The sequence below is a fragment of the Diachasmimorpha longicaudata genome, chromosome 3 (assembly GCF_034640455.1).
Source record: "Diachasmimorpha longicaudata isolate KC_UGA_2023 chromosome 3, iyDiaLong2, whole genome shotgun sequence".
NCBI lineage: Eukaryota > Metazoa > Arthropoda > Insecta > Hymenoptera > Braconidae > Diachasmimorpha > Diachasmimorpha longicaudata.
Window position 1 is genome coordinate 4,683,806 of NC_087227.1, and position 27,972 is coordinate 4,711,777.

Here is a 27,972-nt window from a genome sequence, read left to right on the forward strand (position 1 = left end):
AGCAAAGCTCCCTCAGTGCGTCATTGGTCGTGTATTAGTAACACTGTTCTCCGAACCCCTTCAATACAGCATAGAATATCCAACATAACGCACCATCAACGAAACCGTCAGTATTCAATTTACAATACAAAAAGAAATCGACTACCGACGCCATTGATCGAACAACACAATCCTTGAAATCTGTGAGAACATTTTGCAACAGAGACTAGAATAAATAGAGCAAAGAAAAATCAATTTACCACGTGAGGACGAACTGTTCGGGGGGGAGTGGTGGTGCCAGTGCATCAGACGAAAATTCATCAATCGTGTCAACTTGAATTTATTAATCCATTTATTTGATAACTACGACCAACATCTGAAGCTGCTGATTGTCATACCGAGGCCGAACGCTGTGCTCATTACACTGAGGAGGTAATGTCGATTGTATTTTCATCGTTAAACTAATTACATTATTTATTACAAATTCGAGACACCTCCCCTGCCGCGTGGCGCAGGCACGGACAATAATTACCACCACGTTTCTTCAAAATTAAAAAAAAAAATTATTTTCCTTGTTACTGAGAAGGAAAAGATTATGTAATATGGTTGAGCCAGTTTTTGCAAAAAATCCTGCAACCGGTTTTTTTTTTCAATAGGTGTATGGGGTTAAATGGTGGGTAGTTGGGGGGGTATTCGATGGAATTGTGGGAAATCGACCGGTAGAACGTCGGTATGTGGGCGCCGGCTTCTCACTATTGGTATTTTATTAACAGAGGAATGCAGGAGAACGTGGGGAAAGTATTTTTAAGTTTACAATTTTTTTTTTGAGGGACGAGGGTAGAAGCGTCCAGGGGTTCTAGAGGAGAGAGTGATGCCTTTTTTTTTTCAAACGCCGACATCTTGTTAATGTGCTCAGCCCCAGAGAGACTGAACCTCTCGACGTTTTCTGTATATAAACGAGACGTTGGTTACATGGATTTATGTACTCGTGAGGAAAATCAATAGGTTCAACGGATAGACGTCTCGACGGTTAAATTCATTAATTTGTGAGTGTTTTTGAGAATGTGATTGTTGCGTTCGTTGGTAATTGGCAGACGATTTTGGATTTATTCAAGAAGTTCAGGGAAATTCTTGGGTTTTTGTTCGAAGGTTCCTTATTGTTTATGCAAATGGAACGTTAACAGTATAATGGTTTTACGGAATGTTAATGGATACACGACAAAACATGTGGGAGAATAGATAAGGGGGGAGATAGTGACGAATTTGAAGAGCATTTTCTGAATAATAATTTTTTTTGCAACTTCTGCGTCGTAGAATGCGTCGCCCTGGTGCGTGCAGTGAGAGAACAATACGTAGATTTTAGGGGATATGTTTTGTTGGATGAATGTCCGTTCGTATGAAAATATAATTTCATTTTAACATTAAAAGTTATCGACGGAATGCGATACATTCAAATAATTATTAAAAAAAAAATATCCCATGGATTTGACCCCTCCCCCCATGTGCTCGAATCATGAGATTTTTGTTTGGAGCTCTCAGAATCAATGATTCAATCCTCCATTTTAATCACGTAATCACATTAAAAATATGGAATTCTTTTTACACAAATAGTTGAAAATATTTTAACATTTTTTTATGGAAACAGTTTAGTGAAATTACACATATAAAAAAACGAGTGCATATTTTGACGTAAAAAGAAACATTTTTTACAGCTTCAAAAGGTTCTATTAAATTTATAATGTATAGTGTACATATAACATATAGAAAACACATATTTCATTCAATTTGATTTCGTGAAAAAGTGTACCATTATATCATATGATACCCTAGCACAATGAAACTGTGATACAAAACGTTACGTGAGTTTTTTAATTGCGAAAATTAAAATCTAATATAATACATAATATATAATATGTACTTTGTTCTGCATCGCATAAACCGTCACATTCTTTTAAAAAGGAATAATTATTGAAAGAGTTCCCTCAAGGTTATAATGAACAGGATCATGTTCTAAAAGAATATAATTAACATTCTTGAGATCTAATCAGAACTGTCTACCACTGACCCGAGTTGAAAACTACGATATTGAAAAACCAAATCCTTCTCTGAAGTAAATAAATATTTGGCAAAATCAATGTTTTTCCTCAACGCCAGACAATAAAAACATCATCGAACTCGTCTTCGATTTAAATAATAAAGTCACATTCGTCGGATGATATTTTTATCGTCTCATGACATAATATTCTGTTTTGTCAGCTTCGCGTGCGTAAAATGCCGCATTTCCCTGCGTTGTCATGAAAAATATTGTTCACGAGATAGGTCAAAGTAGCTTTTGCAGTTCATAGGATTACAGTTCTCGTCTTCGTCTAGGGCTGCTAACTCATATTCGCCAGAAAATTTGGGTTTGGCTTAATGACGAAATGCACTATTTCCGTCTCGTAACAAAATATACTATTCTGGTAAATATAAATTGCCGCCCGAACCGAGGGCAGCGTGGGCTGCAATCATATTTTGCTGTGTCCCTTCTCCTCTAGTTTATTGCACGGTCAATATCAGCGATATTAATCGAATAAACGGTAGCAGTTAAAAGAACCCTTATTCTTGCAATCGCCATCGTTTTATTACACAACTCTAAAGTGCAAGTAAATCAAATTATTATTGAGACTTACTCAGAATACCAGAGAAAATTAATCACGGAAGAGTGAATATATCAGTAATAATTTTAGTAGTTGAAATTTTTCGGAAATATTACTATTTAGTTGTTGTTTAAATGTTGATTATGTTAGAAATGAGAACTAATCACATAGTTACATAAAACAATCTTTTTAAATGGCGAAACAATCGGTGCAATTTTTGGTTTATTAATTAAGAAATGGTAAATCCAGGTTGAGATATTAATTTTCTGTTATGACGTATCAAAAAGTTGGGAAAACGTCACGTGTCGAAATATTTGAATCAGTATTCATGGAGGGCCCAAAATAATCTGCAAATACGATTTAAAAAATGGATAATTGTGTTGAACTACGCAATTTTTCCTCTGGTGATACGATCATTCGCTGTCTCATAAGCAAAATTATCAAAATCTTTGGGATTCCCTCTATTTCCAGAACATTTCGCGGTTCATAACAATCCTACCATCGAAAACAACTCTGAAGTAGCTCGAAATCGTAATTTACGAGACAGGAACTCGTGATTTGCGAGTTTGAAATCATAATTAACGTTTTAACTCTGGTATTTTACGATTAATTTTTTCTGTGTGCATCTGGTCAATTTAAGCAGTTTAAATGCGACAAAGCATCAAGTAACTAAATAGTCACATGATTGTGAATTTGGTAAAGTAGTCACGCATTGTCATTGTTCTATTTTAATAAAAAGACAGATCAATCATGTTATCAACTCAATACATGTCAATTTGTGAAATACGACAAAGCTAAAGATGGTGAATTATCGATGATTGATGATGATGATTCAAGATTGGCCTGTTACCGTGCAATCGTAAATGTATTTCCGGAAGTTGTTACAGAATCGACGAATTGATATGGCGATCGAATTCATCGAGATTCATGACAGAGATACACGATAAAGAATACGTTTTTCAACTTCTCTTCAGTCTACAGAATGTTTCCCTTGATGTTTTCCACCGCAATCAAGAGGAATAGGCCGACTCAATATCAAATTAGAAATTCGTTGGTAAAAAAATTCCAAAAATTTGAAATTTTGTGAGATAGTAGATAAGAGTTGAGACTATCTTTGGGCTCAGATTTAGCTCGATCGGCCAAGTCGTTTTCACGAACCCTTATTTGTTTATAAATCTTTTTTTTAATATCTCCAAGCTAAGCAAGGTATCACTTTTTTGTTATCATTGAATCTGTTGAAATGAATCAAAAATTGGAGAGTGAATTCTGGAAGAAATCATAGCTATTGTCTCTTTTCTGTTTTTTGAAAAAAAAAATGTTGTTCACTCTCTCACTCGAGCCATAATCCTTTTATTAATTTAAAACTCCAACGAGATCTTCCTCTCGTCGTAATTAAACAATTACGTGCGTTGATATTCAATTGTATTGTGTAAAATGATTGTGGGCAATATTTCACAATTGACTGGATCGAATTCGTTTTTTTATGTCTGAAAATTTTTGTCTTGATGTCTTTTATCACAATCAATTAAATAAAATAGGAAAAATGATAGAAATAACAAATGACGATTGTTTAGTCAAATAATTAGATATTTTTATATTTAGATCTGTATACATTCTTCATAGCTATGAATTATGGGCAAAAAACATATTGTAAAAACCACTCGGAAGCTCCCCATCAATCGATTGATTGCAAACAAAAGATACCAATACATTCCAATACATCAACGTCGCATAACTGCAGTCGCCTGCGTGTTTATTTAGTAATGTAATTATGACAGAGTCATTTGAAGGCCCATTACTAATGAGAGTGTAAGAACTTGAAAAAATCACCAACATAAAAAGTACTTAAGTAATAAGTAATAAAAAGTACTTAAGTAACCAAAGACCATTAACGTTAATACTAATGATGGAATGTCTATCATAGGCGCGGTTGACGGTCATTTTTTTAAACAAAATTTTACAATCCGCAAAAAATGTCCTTAAGTATGTCCTCCGCTCTTCATCAAAATATTTCTAAATTAATCGCCACCAAATTCTTATTGTTATTAGAATTTTTAGAATTATTTTGTGGTCTTTATCAAGATTTTGAGGCAGAACATGTTCTGATTCCCGAACAACCAAACTTTTACTTCCTTCGCACCCCATCAATGCAACCCGCACTAGCAGTTCAGCACTGGCCTTCCTACGTCGACAAGGAAGTATCGCAAATTAGCTGACGCAGTAAACAAACTATTCTCGAGCAATAAACTGTAAACTGGAATATAAGTTCCACATTCCATTGTAAGAAAAAATGGTGTTCTTATGCGTGAAAAAACTTGAATTATTACAATCTGCAAACGATAATAACAAATATCTGGACAGTATAAACTCCGAATACATTAACACTAACGTAAGTGTTTATATCCTTTCAACTAAAAATATTTTCAACGATATTTATAAGTTAAATTCTCCGAATCTAGGGAAAGTAAGGAAAGTTTGATCAAAACTTCTTTGAGTTCTACGTTTTTTACGAAAAAAAATCAAATCAATCAGTACAATTGAATGAAAAATTCACAAAATTTGACTTGAAAAAAAAAGGAAGTCAGCTTTAAGTTCTCATATTCACTAGAAACTAAACTTCGGTCACAATTATTAATTACCTTTCACAATTTAAATTAGAACACGCATTTAAACTGTCTCAGGCTCAAATTAGTGAATTGCATTGTGTGAGATAAATTTGGAATCAATAGACGAAGGCAGTTATGCGACTGTAGATGAGTTATTACAATCTATGAGAATATTTTCTTTGCCACCAATAAATTGATGGCGAGTTTCCGAATGATTTTTCCAATATGTTTTTTCCTGTTAAATTAATGCAGTAAGAATGTACATGAAGTTCAAATGAATGCATATAGAATGTAACTAGATTTCATCATTTTTTTTTCTCAGTGTGAACTATATTCAATTATCAATAGTACTATTGAATAACTGAATGCCAAATATGCACTCAATATTTCAAAATAAATAGGTTTTGATAACCGAATTGTCTAGACATCGATATTCTTCAAGCATTTTAATTTACTGATAATGTACAATATTAGAGGTATAGTCATATCTATATAGTAACTAACACAACGAAAATATCAGTCGACCGTGAGTGAACAGATCGAATTATCAGATTTCTATCTACAACACTTATCAAGGTAGAGTAGAAATATCTGAGGTTTAATATTCGCCGGAAATAAGAGTATATCAATAAGTATATCAGATTACACTTCCATTGAACTAAAGAATCAATAAGTATCTGTGTGGATTCGGTGAATTACCGTCTTATGTGCAAGAGAAATATTTTTGATAAGAAATCGATAACACGAGAAGGAGAATATTCGGGGATTTTTATTTCAATATCAAAGAAGTAATGTAAAATGGTAGATAATTTCTTAGTTAATTGGTGGACGATTTTTGGTGGTGAAAAGAGATAGAGAGGGGGATTTATTGATGACTCATTTAGATGGTACTATTACGAATCAGAAATATCAGGAATAAGAGAGGGGAGCGTCGGCCTATTCGTCTGAGTGGTTCTGCAATGTCAAAGTAAACTTGCTATCTTGAAAAACAGGAGGGGAAAAAACAAAATGTTTCAATGTGATTGATATATCAAATATTGGAGATTGGACGTTGAAAGCGATGATGTTGCTCAGGGTTACGGTTGGCTAGAGGGAAAGATTTGTTTGTTTCCGAATGGAAGCATCGAAATCGTTCAGTCCCGGCCAAAAAAAAAATAGAATTATGCTTTGAACCGATGTAAAATGGTCTTAAATGTAAAATTACAATTTTTTTAGCCATTTTTTAATTAACAAAAGATATAGGTGGGTAAAATAATTCCAAAAGATTTGAAAATTTCTCAGATCATAGTTAAGAGTTGGAGGTAACTTTGGACTCAAATTCAGCTCGATCAATCAATTCGTTTTTGAGAAATCGTAATTTGTTTATAAATCATTTCTTCGAAATATCTCCAAAATAAAGTAAGATATTGATTTTTTTTCTTTTCATCTTTTTTGTTATGATCGGAAATTTATTGAGATCAACCAAAAATGGAAAAGTGAACTTCGGAAGAAATCACAGTTATTGTGACTTTTCTGTTTTTGAGAAGGAAAAATTGTTGGTAGTCTCAGCCCCCAAAAAAATCTGTTGTATTCCACGATTGAAATAATTAACTTTGTAAAACTTCTTTTATTTTAATGAAAGTATTACAATTTTTCAAAGATGATCCACGTTATAACTGAGTACTATATTCTGGAGAAATCAGGATAGGATTGATGATGCTCTGGGTGTTACAGGCGCATATATTATTTGTCACAAATGCTTATCTTCTAAGGGATGTTCTGTCCTGCACTGCGTTTAGACAGCTGCTTGCAATTAGTGAGGAAAAACTCATTTATGAAGTTTATTTAGGAAATTGTAGATAGGAGAATTCGGATTAGGATATTTATTCGGGAAATCACAGATAAAGGCAAAGAGCACTTAAGTGTTCCCTTTTAGAAAATATGTAAGAACTAAGGTACTTACGTTGCTAGATAATAAAGGTTATTTGTTAAGAATCGGTACGTCTCTATACTTAGTTGCAATACCGTTAATTAGTTGCATAAAATAGTTAAACTATCAACTTGAAATTGGAACGATATCTTCATTTTATTGCTCCAACGAATGGTATTAAACATGAGCTCAATCATTGCTCTATTCCCTTCGATTTGTATTTGATCATTATTTCATATCTTGTAGCGAATTATTGATTTGTCAACAGATACAACAATGTTACCATAAAGAAACCTTGTCTGACAGAATTTTGGCAATTTTTCATTTTATGCAAAACATTTACGTAATTTTATTACAGCGATAAGCCACCGTTTTGCGATTTTGAAACACAAAATCTCCAGACGGTTTACGATAACAAAAACCGATAAGCGACTGGGTAAGACGCAATGAACTGTCAGCTGATGCGTCATGGAAATTATATGCGCACTGAGTATAAATAGAACGAATAAATTCCTCAATCGTAGGGTTTCTCGTGGCTATAAATTTCACAAGGGGCTAATTGCAATTGCACTTTGCATCCTATTAGCATATTCTTATTGTGTTTTCATTCGACTGTTGATTATTTTTTTTATCACAATTACAAAGTATCGCTAATGAATGATTGATGTTATTTAAACAACGATTGAGTGGAAATAAATGGTATCGGGACGTCTGGGAGAGATGAATTGCATTTTTTGTCTCAATTCTACAATTCATTTGCGGAATCAGACATTTAATTGCGAAGGAGGGAATGATATCGAATTAAAACATTTGTGCCAAAAGTCACTTTGGGGGGAGGAGGGCATTTTTAATGTCTGATTTTAGCATTCGAGAACGCAAAAATTACGCAAATGCGTATTCTTAAAATGAGAAGACATGATAAATTAGTAAATATGAGTGATTTTCACTTTTTTAATTTGCAAACAATGATTTAGCAACAAAAAAAACGATCTCCTCGCACCAAGTTATGTGGGTTTAGCATTAAAAATTGTTGAATTGGAAATTGAAATGGTCCATTGTCCAATGAATTTATTCTATTTATCGGACTTCATTCGGGAGATTATTTGAGTCAGTGTTAATTGGAAATAGATTAAGATGAAAGAAATACAAAGTCTGTCTCGAATCTTGAGACGTTTGTTACTCATCCAATCGGAGATATTTTAAGAATAATTTGAGAGAGTGGAGACTCATTAAAAGCCAAGTAGCGATACTGATTAGTCTTTTATGAGGTAAAATTAATTTGCGTTGATTTCACGTTCGGATTATTGAATTTTTCTCTTTTCTGTATAACATGAGCACACTGTCACACTTATCAATCATCCGGTTTATCATCATAAAAATTTATAATCATGAATTTGAGTCATTGACGACGACAAATGCAATTATGTGACAAACCAATTCATAGAATGTCACATCACTCCAGCTGTTCGAATTGATTTTTAATTTGCTTTTGTTGGATTATTAATTTTTAATGAAATCGTTATCGTTGGAAAATGATAAGGATCATTGGACGGTAAATTGCGAATGCTCATGTGAATTGGCAATGTACCTCAAACCAATTGCAAATCAGTTTGCCGAGATTACTCGATATTTTCGTCTGCGTACTATTTTTGTACTTTACTGAGGAAAAACAATTTTATTATTCCATTTCCGGGCTCAATTGTGTCTCTGAATCTACTGTATTTCAGAACAAGAATTGGCAATCGACAATTCGGCCAAATTCTACGACATTTATTAAGAAGAATTGCCCAATGACAATTAATTGAGAAAAATTTATTAAGAAGAATTGTCAATGGAGTATTTTTCTTGCTAAATTTCATGGAAATATCGATTCCAAGTCTCTTGAATGCTCAATGGAATTACATTACAATTGAATTATTAACCAAAATTTTGTTAAAATAATTTTCTAACAAATTTGATTGATAATATTCCCTTTACCCTGTCAGTCATATAATTGATGTTGTCTACCTATTCTCATATGAACTTTGTTTTGATTTCAGATTACGAATATGAGCTCTGGTGATCCGTGGTCTCTTCCGGTAAAGCAGGGTCTTTATGACCCGAGTTTAGAAAAGGATGCTTGTGGTGTTGGTTTTATCGTCGCTATCGATGGAAAAAGATCGCATAAGGTACACTAATTAGATTTTGTTTGTAATTCCCTAGTGAGACGGTAAAACGAGGGAAATACATTTCCACAGACGTGCGTTTTCAATTAGAAAAATCATAAATAGGAACGGATATCAAAATTTTCCTTAGAATCTTTTTTAGAGAGCAACGTGATGATCTGAAAAAGAGATTTTTTCATTCAAATTCTGATATTCTCTTCCGTTTATGAGCTTTTCAATGATTACTCATCCTAAGTAAAGGCAATTACCTCCTTTTATTACTTCAGTACAAAATTTCAAGGAAAAATTCTTGCGACATTAAAAAAAAGCAAAGAGGCATGCATACCTCGAGATCAATATCGTAACTCGAAATTTGTTTAACCTTCGTAAATTATCTCTTAAGTAATTCTCCCGAAAACTGTTGGGTTCAAGATATTTGCATGATAATCCGATGAAATCCTTGTGTTTGTCTTCCTTATCAGTATCGTAAAGGAAAAGGAATGTTGAGTGAAAATTATGTCGATATTCGAAGTTCTTGGTAACTCAATTATGAGTCTACTGGAAAATGGAGATATGATAATTGTCACGAAGAGATCTAGCTTTCATAACTACAAGAATGGTATTGACCAGGAGCGTAATTGAAGGACTAGCTTCGTAGACATACAATTTTTAGTGTAAAATGACTATGTGGAATATCTCAGAATTGACTGAATTGAAATCATTTTTCTTTATCTAAAAATTTTCGTTGTGATGTCCTCTATCATATCAATTGAATAAAATAGGGTAAATGATAGAAACAAACAAACTAAGGTTCGTTGATTTTTCTTAATTTTCCTATTTAGATCGATATATATGTTTAATAGATATAAATTAATAACAAAAACCTATTGTAAATACCATTCGAAGGCTCCCCATCAATTTATTGATGGTATACAAGATATACAAGATACAAGATATCCATACACTTCAATAACATGTCGATAATCACATAACTACTGTGGCCATTCGTAAAAAAATTGTCTCCAATTTGTCAAAAAAAAACTCGAAAAATCAATATTTGACAATCGATATATAATTATTTGATAGTAACCAAACCCAAAATGACCTTTCTTCGTTTATTGTTTCCCTCGGCTGATAATTATGTTTTTCATTCTAATAAACCCATTTTCGCAAAAGTTTGCACGTGATCCTCTGCAACCGGGCCTTGACTATGATGAAACCAGTATTCTTTAATAATTTTCGCCATTTAGCTGCCCATATGTTACGTTCAATGTGTGAATTAAGAAACATCAGAAAGAATTGAGCTTCATACAAGTGACCTATTAATCAATTTATTCATTTCAGATTGTAAGTGATGCTGAGACTCTTTCAGCTCGTATGAACCACAGAGGTGCATGCGCCTGTGATAACGATACTGGAGATGGTGCTGGTGTTCTCTGTGCGATTCCTCATGACTACTACGCAGAAGAAATACGGTTTGTTGTCTTGTTCACACCAATAGAACATATTAAAATGCTATGGTTGTGCTTGTGTACGTCACATAAAAACTTGTGAACGAAACTTGCGCAATTGTCTTTACGTATAGAGAGTGAGGAGTCACTGATAAGACAAGTTTATCATAATTATGGTGGGGGGAAAATAAAACATGAATCTGTGGGGGGTCCACTGACATGTTTCTTATCTCATGTTGTTTTATTACAAAATAACTGAGAACAGATAAGTTTTTTTAATTTCAGATTACGTATGCTTTCATTTTTTTTTCTCATTTGCAGTGAAAAACAGGGAATTCAGCTACCCGAGTTTGGAAAATATGCCACGGGTATTTTATTCCTTGATAAGAGAACTCATACGACGACCGAGGCTGCTTTCGAGAAGCTCGCAGCAGAATGCAACTTGAAGGTAATTATGTTGTGACATTTTTATGAAAAAGATTTTTTTTCAACGAACTGTAGATGAATTGCTCTTTTCCCGAAAATATTCAATTAATTACAGACTTACTGCCATTATCTTCTCATTTATTTAGGGTTGATAACATTGACGAGAACAAATATATCTTTTTTTATGTCCATCTAGTCTCAGGGTTTTTCGGAAATTGAAAAAAAAAAAAGATGAAAATTGAGAAGACATTGGCGACAGTTTCTTAAACCAAAATGTTACGTATTACTTTGAAAATTCAATGGTAGATCAAATTATGTTTATTGAAGTATTGTTCTCGGAAAAGGAGATTGTTCGAACCTATTTTAAATGGCTGAAAGCTTACGCTAAATACGTAGTATTTATTTTTTAAATACATTTACATTTATTGAGTAGAGAAATTCTTGGAGTCTATTCACCTGCATTTATGACAGCAATGAAATAATTATTTCTACGTAATGGAAATTTCCAAAATGTTCTACTCTCACTAATCGATAAAAAATTAGATAAAATACATTGGGTAAATTCGACATGATCTTCTCTGAAGAAAGAAGATTTTTAAATTGAAATTGTTGTACCTCGGGTAGAACGCAATTTATGTAGAATTGTCACAATCGGTCTTATACAATTTCATTCTGGTGAAGAAACATGAGGAGTTACAACTCGATGCCATCTTAATAAATCAATGAATTTCTGAAGACGGTAATCTCTTAGCTAATAAAAATCAAGTACATTATTTATTCTCACAAACATGTTTCTTCATCCAATTAAATAAATGTCACCAATCGATCACTAATATTAACTGCAAAATTATGTTTGTTTGAACGTTAGTAATTAATACTGATTGACAGAAAATTCTTTTCACTAATTTTACCTGTTATGGACTAGTGAGGCCAACAAGAAATAAAAGCTGAAGAGTAGTAACACTCGTATTTCTGTTTACTCCGTAATTTGCGATAGGGTTCATAGAACTTTCTCATCAGAAATGGACATCTAATTGATTGATCACTAAATATGTTTCATCATCAGCTCCACATTATATTTTCTGACGAATATGAATTTTCTAACGATTCTATAATCACATTCGTCAGGAAATGCTCTGTGTTTAATTTAAGTTTCATGACGATCGTATAATCACATTCGTTAATAAATAATTTGTGGGCAGTGGGAGATTAACGATTTTAAGTTACGATGGAGAAAGAAAATTACATTAATAGTGGGTCATGGCTACATTGAAAGAAAAATATGGTAAATTTAACGAAATATATTTTGTTGACTGTATATTCTTTCGTATAACAATAGAATTCTATTGTTTCAACGTTTTAATTTTTCATTTTCACAGTGGTTTTACAATAGACCGTAAATAATGGAACACTCCAGTAAAAATGGGTCTTTATTCCATTAAAAATATGTTATTGCGCGCGATTCCATTGATATCGCCTGCAATAAGTTTTCAGATCAACGACAGACGATACATTCAAATAACAATTAAAATTCGATGAAATATTCAGGGAATACGAACTAATATACGATAGATTCGAACCCTCATTTGATCGAAGCATGAAATATATCGTTGAATCAATGAATTATTCCGTTAGAATTATCGAACAAGACCGAGTGGTTGAGTTAAGAAGTAATCGTTTCGTTTTACTAAATTTCTATTTCACCGTAGAAAAAATGTCATTTCATATAATTAGGTACATTTCACATAATTTAAACAATTCTGCGAAAAAAAACTCTCGACAGTTTCTATAGAAGCCGCGGAATGGCCCAAATGATTTTTTTCTTATTAAAGAGAAGTGAAGGCTTATCTCTTATCTCAGTGAAGTTATTATTTAATCATCTTCCATTACTTCTCAATTTTTTGGTTATATCATCTCTATTGACGTCGACTGGTTACTTTGCAGCCTTCAGTGATAATTGAAATAAATTTTTTTATTTTTACAGGTCATTTGTTGGCGTGATGTGCCAACAGACAATTCTCACATTGGTCAAGTGGCACGAAAATGCGAGCCTTACATGCGCCAGGTATTCGTTACTGGTGAACAAGATGAGGAACTCCTCAACCGTCAGGTACAGAACCAAAATAATTAAATAACTTCTTGAATGCTTCAAATAATACAGAAATAAAATATTACGTCGTCGTGAATTTTCTACTTAACCCGATAATAATCAATCTTAGTAATTATATGATTAGAATTCAACAAATTGATGTGGAATTTTTGGTAGATTAAATATCAAGTCCGTTCACAAAAAGTTATCTCTTAATAACATGTCAACAGACCTTTTTCAGGCTGAGAAACAGCTTTTGACATTCATTCCCAATATCACTTATTGTCGAGACAATTACGCAATTACACGATAAAAATATGAAGTTTAACTTTATCCGATTTTTGTATTTTCTTATCAACCTGCGTTCACGCGTGAAGCCTTCATTACGCAATTTTGTTGTGCTCATTTGCCTTTCAAATGAATTTATTGTACCTTCGATTGTTGATTGATTTTTCACTTATGAGAATGTCATTGATTCCAGGTGTTTGTGCTGCGAAAACGCTCGTCGCACACTATACCCCAGCCTGGTATACGATACTACATCTGCTCCTTATCCCTGAGGACAGTTGTCTATAAGGGTCAGTTCACTGCTGATCAATTGTGGCTGTATTTTACTGATCTGAAAAATCCCAAGTTTGAGACTTATCTCGCCCTGGTACACACGCGATTCTCGACTAATACATTTCCAAGTTGGGAGAGAGCTCATCCTCTCAGGTAAATTCTCAGCATATTTCAATACCAAACAGTACAGGATTATTCGTCACGCTTTGCATGTCTGAGACATTCCTTTTCTATACATTGTCATGAAAACAATTGCTCGATACGAATGCAGAACTGTATATTTCAATTTCAATTGTAGAAACATATTTACGACGAGGCTGAAACCATTTTTTCCAAAAGTCTTAACGATGTTCAGGGGAGACGTAAAAATGCTGTCAAATTAGCAATTTTTTTTGACATTTCTAGAAATGTCCTGAAGTCTTGTGCGGAGTTTCAGATTCCTCGAGAACGTCGTTTCAATACAATCAATTGAAAACAGCCGTTTTAATGTGCGTTCCTACGACAAAAGTGCGGTCAATATGATGAAACTTTTTTCTTTTTAAAAATTGATTCTTCCGGTTTACTACATTTTTCTCTGTGTTCTATAATCATTCTCATGACATAAAATCATTTAACACATTTATTTAATTTCAGGATGCTCGCACACAATGGAGAAATTAATACTCTCCGTGGAAACGTGAATGCTATGAAGGCTCGTGAGGGTGTTATGAAAAGTGATATTTTTGGTGATAAACTCAAGGATTTGTACCCAGTCGTTGAGCCAAACCTTTCTGACTCTGGATCCGCTGATTGTGTACTCGAGTTTCTAGTCATGGCTGGGGAACGTACCTTACCGGAGGTAAAAATAAAGTTCTATTTTAAAGATGTTAAAAAATCTATAAAAAAAATAAATAATCTCTAGTGCATTTTATCTTCGATTTGTGGGAGGGGGAGGGGGTATTATGTGGCATGCAACTGAAAGATTATGAGATTTGAAGGGACGGACAGGTAGTTTGTTGATAACATCATTTACGTTGTTGATTAACGGATCATTTGGTGAACCAATATTTAGCGGCAAATGCATAATTATTTGTTCTACTAGTTGTGCAAACGTTGTAGGAGGTACATCATTTAGTTTCATTAGCGAGTACTGCGCTTGGAATTTAGAGTGATTTATTTCAAGTGAATAGTTTTTTTTTTAATTCTAAAATAATATTCGTTTTAATTAACTTTGGTTCACTTTAATAATTCAGAAGATTTTCGTACAAATATAGTATAGCGATTAAAAGTTGAAAAGGAGCCACTAAACGATTTCAGGAATCCAAATTTGGATTGCTTCAACTCATTAAATAAAAATTAAAAAATAAGTCGCCCCTGTGATGTTGAAATTTGGCCAAATCGATGAAATCAGTGATTCTCTCCCTTCATGAGATTTGAAAACCCTTTAACGTTCGAATGTATTTGTCCCTTTTCACCAACTTTCAAAATTTTAATACAACTTCCAGTGGTTTCAAGCCAATTTATCTAAAAATACATGAGTCTTTTATCATCTCACCTGCATTTATTATTCCCTTTACAGGCAGTGATGACAATGGTTCCGGAAGCGTGGCAGAATGATCTGACAATGGCAACGGAGAAGCGCGATTTCTACCACTGGGCTGCATGTGCAATGGAACCCTGGGATGGACCAGCTCTTCTCACCTTCACCGATGGCCGCTATGTTGGAGCTATTTTGGACAGGTAGACTTATCTTTTATTCAGCCAGAAACAGGCCAAAGAGTTTTATAGAAAAGAAACAAATTTTACATAAAAATCATAGAATCCAAAAACCCATGAATATCTTGATACAGCACTACCTCCACGGCCGTGGATCGAGAGTACCACATAGCACTTACCAATTGTAATGAAAAAATTGAAAGTAATCAGGATAAAAGTCTAGATTGAGAATGGTTCCTCAGGATGGTTATGAAAGACGAGGGAATAAACGAGTATCTTGGTGCTGTACCAGCGAATTTATCTATTTCTATTGATTTCTTTTAATTAATTGTTAATAAAAAAATATAAATGCTGAGTTGCAGGGGGTCGGACCAAACAATGTGAATGTTAATTAATTCAATCAAGTTGACCGAAATTATCTTATCTATAATTTCAATCTAAATATTTAGTTGATTAAGACTGAAACGGGAGTACGACTGGACGATCTTCTGCCACTCAGCAAATATCTAATGGAAATCTATTGAGGATATCATGGGCTCTTTAAAAAAATCAAAATATCCAATCAAGTTTAATCTCGTCTTCAGAGCATAAATTGTTATTCAAATTACAACATTTTAGGTCAAATCGTGAACTAAACGTTCAGGTAATCCAATTGTTGCACAATTATTTGATTTTTTAACCTTTTCCGATTGTAATCGCGTACGGGGAAGGCGTCTAGCTTGCAAAATTAGGTTTTTCTTTTAATAAATTTGAGAATACAAAAGGTTTCAAGCATTGTCTGGCAATGATTAATAGACAATGAGTTTTCTACTATAAAAATCAGTTGGTTGATATCAATATAATTCATGTTTATAGAAATATCTTCTTTTTTCGTCAGTAATGCGTTTATTCTGTCTCAATTTTAAGATCTCACTTTTTTTAGACGCTACAGTGACAGGAAAAATTTGTTTTGTCGAGTGAATTTTATTTGAAGCATGATTCCATAGTGAATATTTACGCATAATCTCTTGTAGAATCACAATTCGTTTTATTTAGTATAACTACGAGAGGATTTGATTTCTTTTTGGCTGAATGCCCGTCGTTTTTCAGATTTTATTAATTTTTCTTAAAATCAACATTATTTTTATGATTAAATATGGTATGATATCAACCAACATGACTATCAGAAACAAATTATAGTAGAATTTAATTTACACTTGGGATTTTCTCATTTTTATTTGGCCTAATGCATTGAAATTACTCTTCGCGAAAGTCTCCTCTGCAAAGAAAACATCAACAATTTATGAAAAACAACCATGAAATCCTCAACATATTATTCTCCATTTCAATTAGTGTCTAATAAATTAATTCAACTATGTGGCGAGTGTTGTACAAGGTAAAAGGAAACAAAAAGAACCAAACAAATAGAAATAAAAACCAAAGACACAAGATGTCTATTTTCTTAAGTACAGTGCCAGGACGATGGCAAACGATATCAGCTCAATTAATTCATCGAGAATTAATAAAAGACAAGTGATAATCGACAATGGTGGTAATACAAAAGACATTTTTAAATTTTTTGTTTGGCAGAAATGGCCTGCGCCCATCGCGCTTCTACGTCACTAAGGATAACATGATGGTGATGGCGTCTGAAGTGGGCGTCTATGACACTCCGCCCAGCAATGTTGTCCTGAAGGTAAAAGATGAAGGAATTACAGCAGCCGAAAAGTGAAGACTTGACATGAAAAAAAAAAAATAAACAAACGAACGAACGAACAAACAAAAAAAGAAACATAAAACAAAAAAAAAAAGAATCGATAATTAAACCTGGGCCAACGCTCGCTGCTGTTCCATATTTGTTCTGGGCATCATTTGGAAGCTAATTAACTAATGAACCGATGAACATGCCAATCAACAGACGCATCAATCCATCATCAATTTTTTTAGCAATTTTTTTTCTCTTAATAACTTTATTAGTTATTTTATCCTTTCAGCCTTTTAGGAATATCGACGGACAACTTTTAATGCAGGATATAATTATTCCCTTCCCCCTCATTACATATGTCGATTATTAAAGATGGCCATGTAGGGATTGCAGATGAGGAATGAGCATAACGACGTGATTGTCCTCTGGAATTTAAACATTTTTTTATCCAGATGAAAATGATTTTTTTGTTTGTCTTGTTATCACATACGTATATTTTTTTTTAGACAGTTATTTTGTATTGTTTTGGGGAATCTACAAATGGAATAATTGCTAATCGCTGAATAATTACCTTTATGAGAAAAATTATTGAATTGTTGAAGGGAATTATTATTTGCAATGAATTTTAATGAAAAAAAAATGTGCTGGCATTTTGTTTCCACTCGAATTCAACTGAAATAATGATCCGATGTACATGAAATTGTTAATTGTTTGTTCTATTTTTCAATCTGTGGAAACAGAAAGCTATTGAATCATGAATTTTTTGATCGTTCACGTGGATAGGGAAGTCATTATAATGCAATTTTGTTGTATGCAATTTTTTTTTAACTTTTTTTTGTAATGATCATTAATTTACTCATGTATTGGTATTTTATTTAATAATTTAGGGAATGGGTTTGTATAGATCTGTAGGACCGTCATCCAGTGCTGTTTTTTCATTATTAACTGTTCATTTATGATTTTCAATCAGGAATTTCGTCAATTTATTTGGAATAATCATTAGGAACATTGGTATTTATTTACAGAGTCGTTTGAAGCCTGGCAGAATGCTCCTCGTTGACACTGAAGAAAAAACAATCATCCAGGATGTTGAGCTGAAACTGCAAATTGCCAGGAGTAGGCCACATTCTAAATGGCTCAAGGAGCAGGTAACAATTACGTTTATCTTCATTGAATATCTAATCGTCGCACGATTACTGTGTGCGATGCTTTATGATACATTATTAATCGATAATTATCAATATGATGTGAGGAAAGACTTTTATGCTGAGAAGAAAAATTACTCTTGAGAGGATTTTTTTTAAGACTGCTGGAGATTTAATAGATTTTATCATTAATGAATAAGAAGAATTTCATGAACAACAGTAGATGCACTTGATTGTTTCATGTAAACTTGTTTGTTTGTGAATTCTGATAAAGTTTAATGTATCCATTCGTATTTTTTTGTGCATCTCACTGAGAGGAAACAAAACATATTTTTAAAAAAGCATTTGTCGAATATAAAAATTCCAGAAATTGAAATAATCACAAGTTGCAACTTTAGAAATAAAAATACTCAACTATTAGTGGGTATTCTGTTATTTTCCACACATTTTAAAATAATGTTCTATATTGATGAAATAATTAAAAAATCGTAATTTTTGGAAACAATCAACAATTTAGATAATTAATTCAAAAACACTTAATTTTCTACTGTAAACAATACTTGTATGCCATTATTATTATTTTTTATTCATGAAATTACTTGATATACTCAAGAAGACTATGGAAAATTATTAATTGTAAAAGTACATATGGATACGGCCATTCCGATTAAAAAATAGACTATTAGCGTTCATTTCCGAGCAATCGCAGCAATGGTATTTCTCACATCATTGTTTTCCTTAATTTGCATAACAATTTGTACTGCTTGTTTCGTGAAACATTATCATACATTCATCACATCGATCGTTGAGTTGGTGCTGTTGCAATGTTATGAAGATCGAGTAAAAACAACTCCATTGGTATTCATCAATGTTTCTCAAATAACGAAAAATTTATTAACGATTACCAAAATTTAATCAATCAGGCCATTAATTAATTCAGAGTAATTTGTTTCTTCCAATTTACCTGTGTGCTGGCGACATTGGTGTTTAACGCAGAGGGTGAGTTCAAAATACCAAAAAAGCAAACGTCGATAAAAACGTTGAATTATGTGTGTAATTTCAATAATTTGGTTTTTATTTGTCGGATTTTATTTTATTGGTGTATCCCCTTTTTTATTGTAATAGAATGCTCTAGATTTTTATTTTATTTTTATCCATACCCTGGTCTTTTCATTCTTTACCCAATTTTGGGAAAATTTTTACTGCACTTGTGGAGGGGGAAAGGTCAGCAACAGACAACAATACTGTCATTATGATCACTGGCTGTTATTTAGTATTGGCTTTGGTATCAATGGATTTCATTCTGTAATTGAGGGGATGAAAACAAAATGTTTTTGCTTTGTTCCATTATACAATTGGGAAAACCAACTGATAGAGTTGTTTCTAATGGGAAAATCTTATTCACCAGTTTATTGCATGTAAAGTTTGCATATTCACGAATTATTTCGAAACATATTATGGTGAAATAATGTGGTCAAATTAAAATACCATGAAAATGTGGGTGATGTACACCTGTATTTGTTGAGTTGAGATTTAGCTCGTGATTATGTTAACTGGGTTGGCCAATTTAGAATCATTAAGAAGAACTTCAACTTTAATACTTAAAATACAAGCGAATTCCACAATTTCGACATAATTCACTCAAAAAATAACGCCTTCAAATAAGTTTTAGATTGTAATTTTCAAATATGAAGAGTTCAATATTTTTTGTTTCGTTAGGATTAGGATGTCCTACGATATATTTGACGTTGCTACCATTGTCTCGTTTTCAAAAAACACAATTTTAGAGAACATCAACGTAAATTTTTGATGTGTATTTTTAAATCGACGTGGAAGAGCTTAATAAAAGTCGCAATTCGAAAACATCTTGAAAAACTACAAAATTCTTCAAAAATATAACTAATTTTAACGGCATTCAATCAATAAAAAATGTTTCTATTTTTCCTATATATTTTTGACGCCTTAAATTCGAATTCAAAGATGATCTTCACGTATTTTGGTTTTCCAACTATATGACCCCATTTCCGTTCGACATGGCTGTGGGATATCGAAAAAATTGTAGCTTTCGAAGCTACAATTCCGAAGTGCTGTTCTATCTTGAAATCAATTTGAGAAAAAATCGGATATTCGCTTCAAAAGAACAGAAAAATCTTCCAAGTTGATAATACCGTAATAATAAAAAAGAAAACTTTTAAAAATGTGTAACGTCTTGTTGAGGTAGATAAATCATATAAAAAATTGCGAATCAGACCGGCGAGATCACCGTCACGAGATGATCGAACGCTCTCAATCTCGAAGGCCGACCCATTCAGAAACAACTCTGACATCCACTCGATTACAGAATCAAAAAAAAATACCCACTTCTCTCACCTGTCACATTCACCATTAAATTCGCACGTTAAAATCACAAATTACACAGATTAAATTCGCAGCCCTGTGAAAGAATCTCAAATATTTTTCCCGCTCACAGATTTCCCTGGATGATCTCCGTGCAGCTCATACTCCAGTGGAGAATGGAGTGGGAAATGGTCACACCAATGGTCTGGGTATCACCAACGGTCTGAATGTTCCGGGCATTCTGAATCGAGCGCTGGAAGCGGACAGACGTCTGGGCCTCTACAGCTATACCATCGAGACCATAAATCTCCTCCTGATTCCCATGATCAACACGAAAAAGGAAGCTCTCGGTTCAATGGGTAACGACGCACCTCTAGCCTGTCTGTCCCAATTTCAACCTCTGATCTACGATTACTTCAAGCAATTATTCGCTCAAGTAACAAATCCACCGATTGATCCGTTCAGGGAGAAGATTGTGATGTCTCTGCTGTGTCCAATTGGTCCTGAGAGCAATATACTGAAGCCTGATGAGCGCCAGGTGCACAGATTGTTCCTTCCAAACCCGATTCTTTCTCTGCATGATCTAGATGTCATTAAGCACACGAGCTATCGAGGCTGGAGGACAAAAGTCATCGATGTAACTTATGAGAGAGCACTTGGACCCGGTGGTCTGCTGAAGACCCTGGATCGCATCAACGAAGAGGCTAATGAAGCTGCCAAGGAGGGCTATCAGCTCATAGTCCTTTCTGATCGTCTTGGAGGCCCTGAGAGAATTCCTGTCTCCATGGGCCTTGCTCTTGGATCGACTCATCATTTTTTGATTGAGGAGAGACAGAGGATGAAGGTGGGGCTGATCGTTGAAACTGCTGAAGCCAGGGAGGTTCATCACATGTGTGTTTTACTTGGATATGGAGCTGATGCTATTTGTCCTTATCTGGTACTGGAGATTGCCAGGAGATTGAGGGATGAAGGGGTTATCAATTCCGAGATGACTGACGAAATTATGGCGAAGAACTATGCTGAGGCTATGGAAAGGGGACTGGCTAAGGTCATGGCTAAGATGGGCATTTCGACACTTCAATCTTACAAAAGTGCACAGATCTTTGAGGCTGTTGGATTGGCTGATACTGTTGTTGAGAAATGTTTCAAGGTGATTTATAGATTTTTATTTTATTGGTTTGCTCTGCCGAATGGAGACTTCGTAATGGTCTAAAGTAAAGTCTTTTCTTGCAAATGAAGGTCTTATTGGGCCCTATCTATCACCGTCAGAAAAAATTGCTTCCCCCATCCAATTTTATTATTCTTAGTTTTTGGAAAATTTCGATTTTTCACGATAACAAAAAAAATCGTCTTAATCAATTAAATGATGACTTGAATTACAGCTTCATAGACTTCTCACATTGCATTGGTAGACATTTTCCCCTATCTAATGAATGAATAAAAAAAATCCCTCCATTCAATGATTATAACCACGGATCCAATTTATGATTCGACTGATTCCAACCATAAAATGAGACGCCATAACTTCTGAAACTCTGTAATTATCGTCGGAATTTCCTTTTTCACCCGATAAATTGATAAATTTCAGGGAACGCCATCACGAATTGGAGGAGTAGACTTTGAAGTCCTGGCAAAGGAAGGGTACGAGCGTCACTCCCTAATGTACTACGAGCAGATGGTCGATTGTCATATCCTCCGCAATCCCGGTGTCTATCACTGGCGAGCTGGAGGTGAAAAGCACATAAACGATCCCCTGAGTATTGCTAATTTACAAGAAGCAGTTGAGCTCAAATCCTCGAATGCCTACGAGAATTACAGAAAATCATCGATGGAATCTGTGAAAGCTTGCACACTCAGAGGACAATTGCAGCTTCGCAAATCAAATCATCCAGTTCCTATTGAAGAAGTTGAAGCAGCATCGGAGATTGTGAAACGATTTGCCACTGGTGCAATGAGCTTTGGAAGTATTTCCCTGGAGGCTCACTCTACTCTTGCTGTGGCGATGAATCGCATCGGCGGAAAATCAAATACTGGTGAAGGTGGTGAAAATGCAGACAGATATTTGAATCAAGATCCAGAGTTCAACAAACGGTCTTCAATAAAACAGGTGGCTAGTGGAAGATTTGGAGTGACTTCTAGCTATCTTGCAAACGCTGATGACTTGCAGATTAAAATGGCACAAGGAGCTAAGCCAGGAGAAGGAGGAGAGCTTCCTGGATACAAGGTGGGTACTGTAATTTAGTCTATGACCATTGTTTGTTGAAAACAAGGCAAAATTATGACTAAATAAATGAGAAATGAATTTTTCATTTCATTGTGTGACTCAGGTGTTTAAAAAATCGATCAACTTAAGTTGTTTTTTAATTAATTTAACTTTATAAATTACATTTTTTGCTGTGTTCATTATCACACGTTTAATTTCTCTACAGGTGACAGCGGACATTGCAGCCACTCGTCACTCGGTTCCAGGAGTGGGTTTGATATCACCACCTCCTCACCACGACATCTACTCCATCGAGGATTTAGCTGAACTGATTTATGATCTCAAATGTGCAAATCCCAACGCCCGAATTTCTGTAAAATTAGTGTCTGAGGTAGGAGTGGGAGTTGTGGCTGCTGGAGTTGCTAAAGGCAAGGCTGAGCATGTGGTGATCTCTGGGCATGATGGTGGCACTGGAGCCAGCAGTTGGACTGGTATTAAGGCTGCTGGGTTACCCTGGGAGTTGGGAGTCGCTGAGACTCATCAAATTTTGACTCTGAATAATCTGAGATCAAGAATGATTGTTCAAGCTGATGGACAACTGAGGACTGGATTCGATGTGATCGTTGCAGCTCTCCTCGGGGCTGATGAATTTGGATTTAGTACTGCACCACTCATTGCTATGGGATGCACAATGATGAGGAAGTGTCATTTGAATACTTGTCCTGTGGGAATTGCAACGCAAGATCCCGTCTTGAGGAAGAAATTTGCTGGGAAACCTGAACATGTCATCAATTTCTTTTTCATGCTGGCTGAAGAGATACGAGGTCATATGGCATCTCTCGGAGTCCGTAAATTCCAAGATTTAATTGGTCGCACGGATCTTCTCCAGATGCGTGAAGACATCACCATATCGAAAGCAAAGATGTTGGATCTGTCAAATGTCCTTCGTTCAGCCCTCGACCTTCGGCCAGGTGCCAACATTCGTGGTGGAAGTATAAAACAAGACTTTCAATTGGAAAATCGTCCCGATAATATTCTCATCGAGGAGGCCAAGCTCATTCTCAACAATACCCAGAAAATCGTTAACATCGACATGACAATAAATAACGAGACCCGAGCATTTGGCTCGACCCTGAGTTACTACATCTCAAAGCAGTTGGGTGAAGCTGGCCTTCCGGACAATAGTATTAATATTCGACTGAAGGGCTCCGCAGGTCAGAGCTTCTGTGCATTTCTCACTAATGGAATTCACGTGATTCTGGAGGGAGATGCCAATGATTACGTTGGAAAGGGTCTCTGTGGTGGTGAAATTGTTATTTATCCCCCGAAGGAATCAGAATTTTTGTCAGAAGCTAACGTAATCGTCGGAAATGTGTGTTTATACGGAGCAACATCAGGAAAGGCGTATTTCCGAGGTATAGCAGCTGAAAGATTCAGTGTTCGAAATTCTGGTGCAGTTGTGGTGGTTGAAGGAGTTGGAGATCATGGCTGTGAGTACATGACAGGTGGTTGTGCAGTTATTTTGGGATTAACTGGCAGAAATTTTGCTGCTGGAATGTCCGGAGGTATTGCCTATGTCTTGGACGTTGATGGCTCCTTCAAGAGCAAGTGTAATCCAGAAATGGTGGAGCTTCTTCCTCTGAACAAACCGGAGGATATAAAATACGTGAAAAAATTACTGGAAGAATTTGTCGAAAAGACTGGTTCACTGATCGCCGAGGAACTCCTGGTAACGTGGCCTGAACCCACAACGAGATTTGTTAAGGTATTTCCTTATGAGTATCAACGAGCCCTTCAGCAGATGGCCGATGCTGAAGAAACTCCTGAGCCTGTTGTGAATGGAAAGGAGAATGGATCATCCGTTAAAGATATCGAGGACTCCATCGAAGATGGTGATCTTGCACAGAAAAAATTGGATAAAATCAAAGGATTCATGAAGTACAAACGTCATACGATGAATTATAGACCGGTGGAGAAGAGACTGGAGGATTGGAGTGAGATTTACAATTTTCAGGGAGTTCGTAAGGGCCTGAAGGTTCAAGCAGCCAGATGTATGGAGTGCGGAGTACCATTTTGTCAGAGCAGTCATGGATGCCCCTTGGGAAACATCATTCCAAAATGGAATGACTTGGTATTCCAATCCAACTGGCAGGAAGCTCTTCGACAACTCCTCCAGACAAATAATTTCCCGGAATTCACTGGCCGAGTCTGTCCAGCTCCCTGTGAGGGCGCTTGTGTTCTAGGTATATCAGAGCCTCCAGTCACCATAAAAAACATCGAATGTGCTATTATCGATCATGCATTTGAACAGGGCTGGATCATTCCCTGTCCACCGCTATCAAGAACTGGTAAAAGAATAGCTATTGTGGGCAGTGGTCCAGCTGGACTTGCTGCTGCTCAACAGCTCAACAAGGCCGGTCACGTTGTCACTGTGTTCGAGAGAAATGACAGAGTGGGTGGATTGCTTCAGTATGGAATTCCCACGATGAAGCTATCGAAGCAAGTGGTCCAGAGGAGGGTGTCGTTAATGGCTGCTGAGGGAATAGTATTCAAGACTGGTGTCAATGTGGGAAAGGACATTACGAGTGAAGAATTGATGAAGGAGTTTGATGCTGTACTGTTGTGCACTGGTGCAACGTGGCCCAGGGATTTGCCAATACCTGGAAGACATCTGGAGGGAATTCACTTTGCTGTTAGCTTTTTGGAGCATTGGCAGAAGAAACAGATGGGAAATGAGGCTCCTTTGAATATGAAATTAATGGCTAAAGACAAGGATGTGATTATTATTGGGGGTGGAGATACTGGCTGTGATTGTATTGCTACGAGTTTGAGACAGGGGGCCAAGTCTATTACTACTTTTGAAATTTTACCTGAGCCTGGTGAGAAGAGGGCAAAGGATAATCCTTGGCCACAATTTCCGAGAGTTTTCAAGGTCGATTATGGACACGAGGAGGTTGCACTGAAATTTGGTAATGATCCCAGGCAGTTTAGCACATTGAGCAAGGAATTTTTGGATGATGGTGAGGGCAATGTCACGGGAATCAGGACAGTCACTGTTGAGTGGACGAAGGATGAGGCAGGTAGATGGAAAATGGCGGAAGTCGAGGACTCGGAGAAGATTTATAAGTGCGATCTTGTTTTACTGGCGATGGGATTCTTGGGACCGGAGAAGTATATTGCTGAGGAACTGAAGATGAAGTTGGATGGGAGGGGGAATTATGAGACACCCGGGGGAAAATATTCTACCAGTTTGGAGGGCATTTATGCAGCTGGAGGTGGGTATTCAAGTTTGGATGAATTTTCATACTTCGGGAAACCAATTAATAACAAAGAAAAGAGTTCCGTTATTTTTTTTGGGAAAAAACCTTCTTCAGGGTTTTAAAGGCCCATTTGATCTTAAACATTTAGTCATGTTGTAATGATTTTACTATAAAATTATTTTATTAGGACTATATTATTATTTTGAGGAAATATTTTGTCAAAATGAACTCAATTTTTTTGATTAAAACAGTGAAATTTTCATCAGGACCTTTTTCTGTTACTCTGGAGTTTCTCGATTTATTGTCTACGTTATTCAATGATTAATACTTATGGATCCAATTCATGATTGCCGTGATTCTAACGACTTATGAGATAAACCCTTCACTGAGAAAGTAATCACAGTGTTTAATAATTTATTCATTAACTGTCATATTGTTTAATTCAACAGATTGCAGGCGAGGGCAGTCACTCGTTGTATGGGCGATAACTGAAGGACGTCAGGCAGCTCGTGAAATTGATTACGCACTTATGGGTCGTACAACTTTGCCAGGTCCTGGTGGAATAATTTCTCACGTTGATCAAGACTCTTCCTAATCGCCCAAACATGGAAAACGAAAATTCTTTTTACATTGAACGCCATAAAGCTGAGATGTTTGCAAGTTGACGTTTACCCCAGCAGACGAATGCCACGTGCTTTTGGAAACTTAATTATCAGGAGTGATTCAGTAGTGAATGGAACTATCTAAAATGTGTTATTAATTTTCAGGATTTATGTTCTTGGTTCTTAGTTATTAAAAAAATGTTTTTCGAATCATATCTAGAGCCTGTGAATGGGTAATGGCTTAACGACTAAGTGTACATCACTTGTTTTCTCTCTCTCTCTCTCAAATATCACTAAGGATCTTCATGGCAACCAAACGGAAAAAAGCAATTATGTATTCTGTTAATGAAATGAAAATTGTTAAATTATTTTAGGTGAAGTAATAAGGGACAATTATACTATTGTAATATTCACAGAGATTTGGAATGACTTTTACAATCTCGCGTTTAAAGCCCCTTTAACGAATTCCCACTCAAGTTTTTTAGAGAAAAAAATTTATATCGTAAAATCACCGGACAGTCAAATAATCTATTTGATATTCTGAATAATTATTTTTCAGTGGTAAAAATGAGTCAATAGATGAAGGGGATTTCAGGTACTTTTAACTGATTTCTACAGAAATTTTTTCGCTCATTTCACTACACAAGACAGTTAAATTAGTAAAGAAAAATGAAAAATCCAAAAAAATATATTATCCGTACTGTACTTAGTATAGAGAGTGAGATAGAGACTCACATTATACATATATAAATAGTTTAATGCTTAAAAGAGATAGATTTATTCAAAGTTTTGAATTTTTAATATGTACGCAGGTTCGATTATTCAGTCCTTCAAATGAAAAAAATCATTATTATATTACCTGTTTAGCAAATAGGCCAAATGTCTTTCTATATTACTATATTCTACATTAATGAACGTTTTTTTAGTACCTATTCGTTAACATTCTTTTCCCACGCCTGCCTTCTATATTTTGTTTTAATTTTGATAGTTGTCATCATTTATTGTAACGCAAAATTTGGAAAAGATATGGAGCATTTAAGTAGCATGCTTATTTATTATTTATTGATGATAGAGTAAATGACGATTGATAAAAATGAGAAATTAAAAAAAATTGTCGCGGTTTTCGTTGTTCTAATTTTTTTCTCCAATTTTATGAGTATTAACCGCGTGAGTTACTTTATCAAGTATATTACTGAGACAATAAAATTATAATATGAAATGTTATGAGCGTTTTATTAATTAATT

General features: G+C 34.9%; 1 protein-coding gene across 2 annotated transcripts; it reads left to right on the forward strand.

Moving 5' to 3' along the window:
* On the forward strand, nt 1–27,951 carry LOC135160557 (uncharacterized). Of its 2 annotated transcripts, XM_064117205.1 has the most exons (14): nt 1–411; nt 9,170–9,298; nt 10,619–10,749; nt 11,047–11,173; nt 13,136–13,261; nt 13,722–13,954; nt 14,435–14,639; nt 15,360–15,520; nt 17,066–17,171; nt 18,206–18,328; nt 20,796–21,812; nt 22,251–22,886; nt 23,092–26,140; nt 26,575–27,951. In XM_064117205.1, exons 2-14 carry the CDS (start codon nt 9,179–9,181, stop codon nt 26,718–26,720), a joined length of 6,180 nt encoding a protein of 2,059 aa, XP_063973275.1. In that variant the 5' UTR covers nt 1–411; nt 9,170–9,178; the 3' UTR covers nt 26,721–27,951. The 2 variants fall into 2 exon arrangements, with proteins under 2 accessions (XP_063973275.1, XP_063973276.1); XM_064117206.1 differs by lacking the exons at nt 1–411; nt 9,170–9,298; nt 10,619–10,749; ... (2 more) ...; nt 13,722–13,954; nt 17,066–17,171 and having other exon boundaries at nt 14,499–14,639.
* The last annotated feature ends 21 nt before the right edge of the window (nt 27,952–27,972 follow it).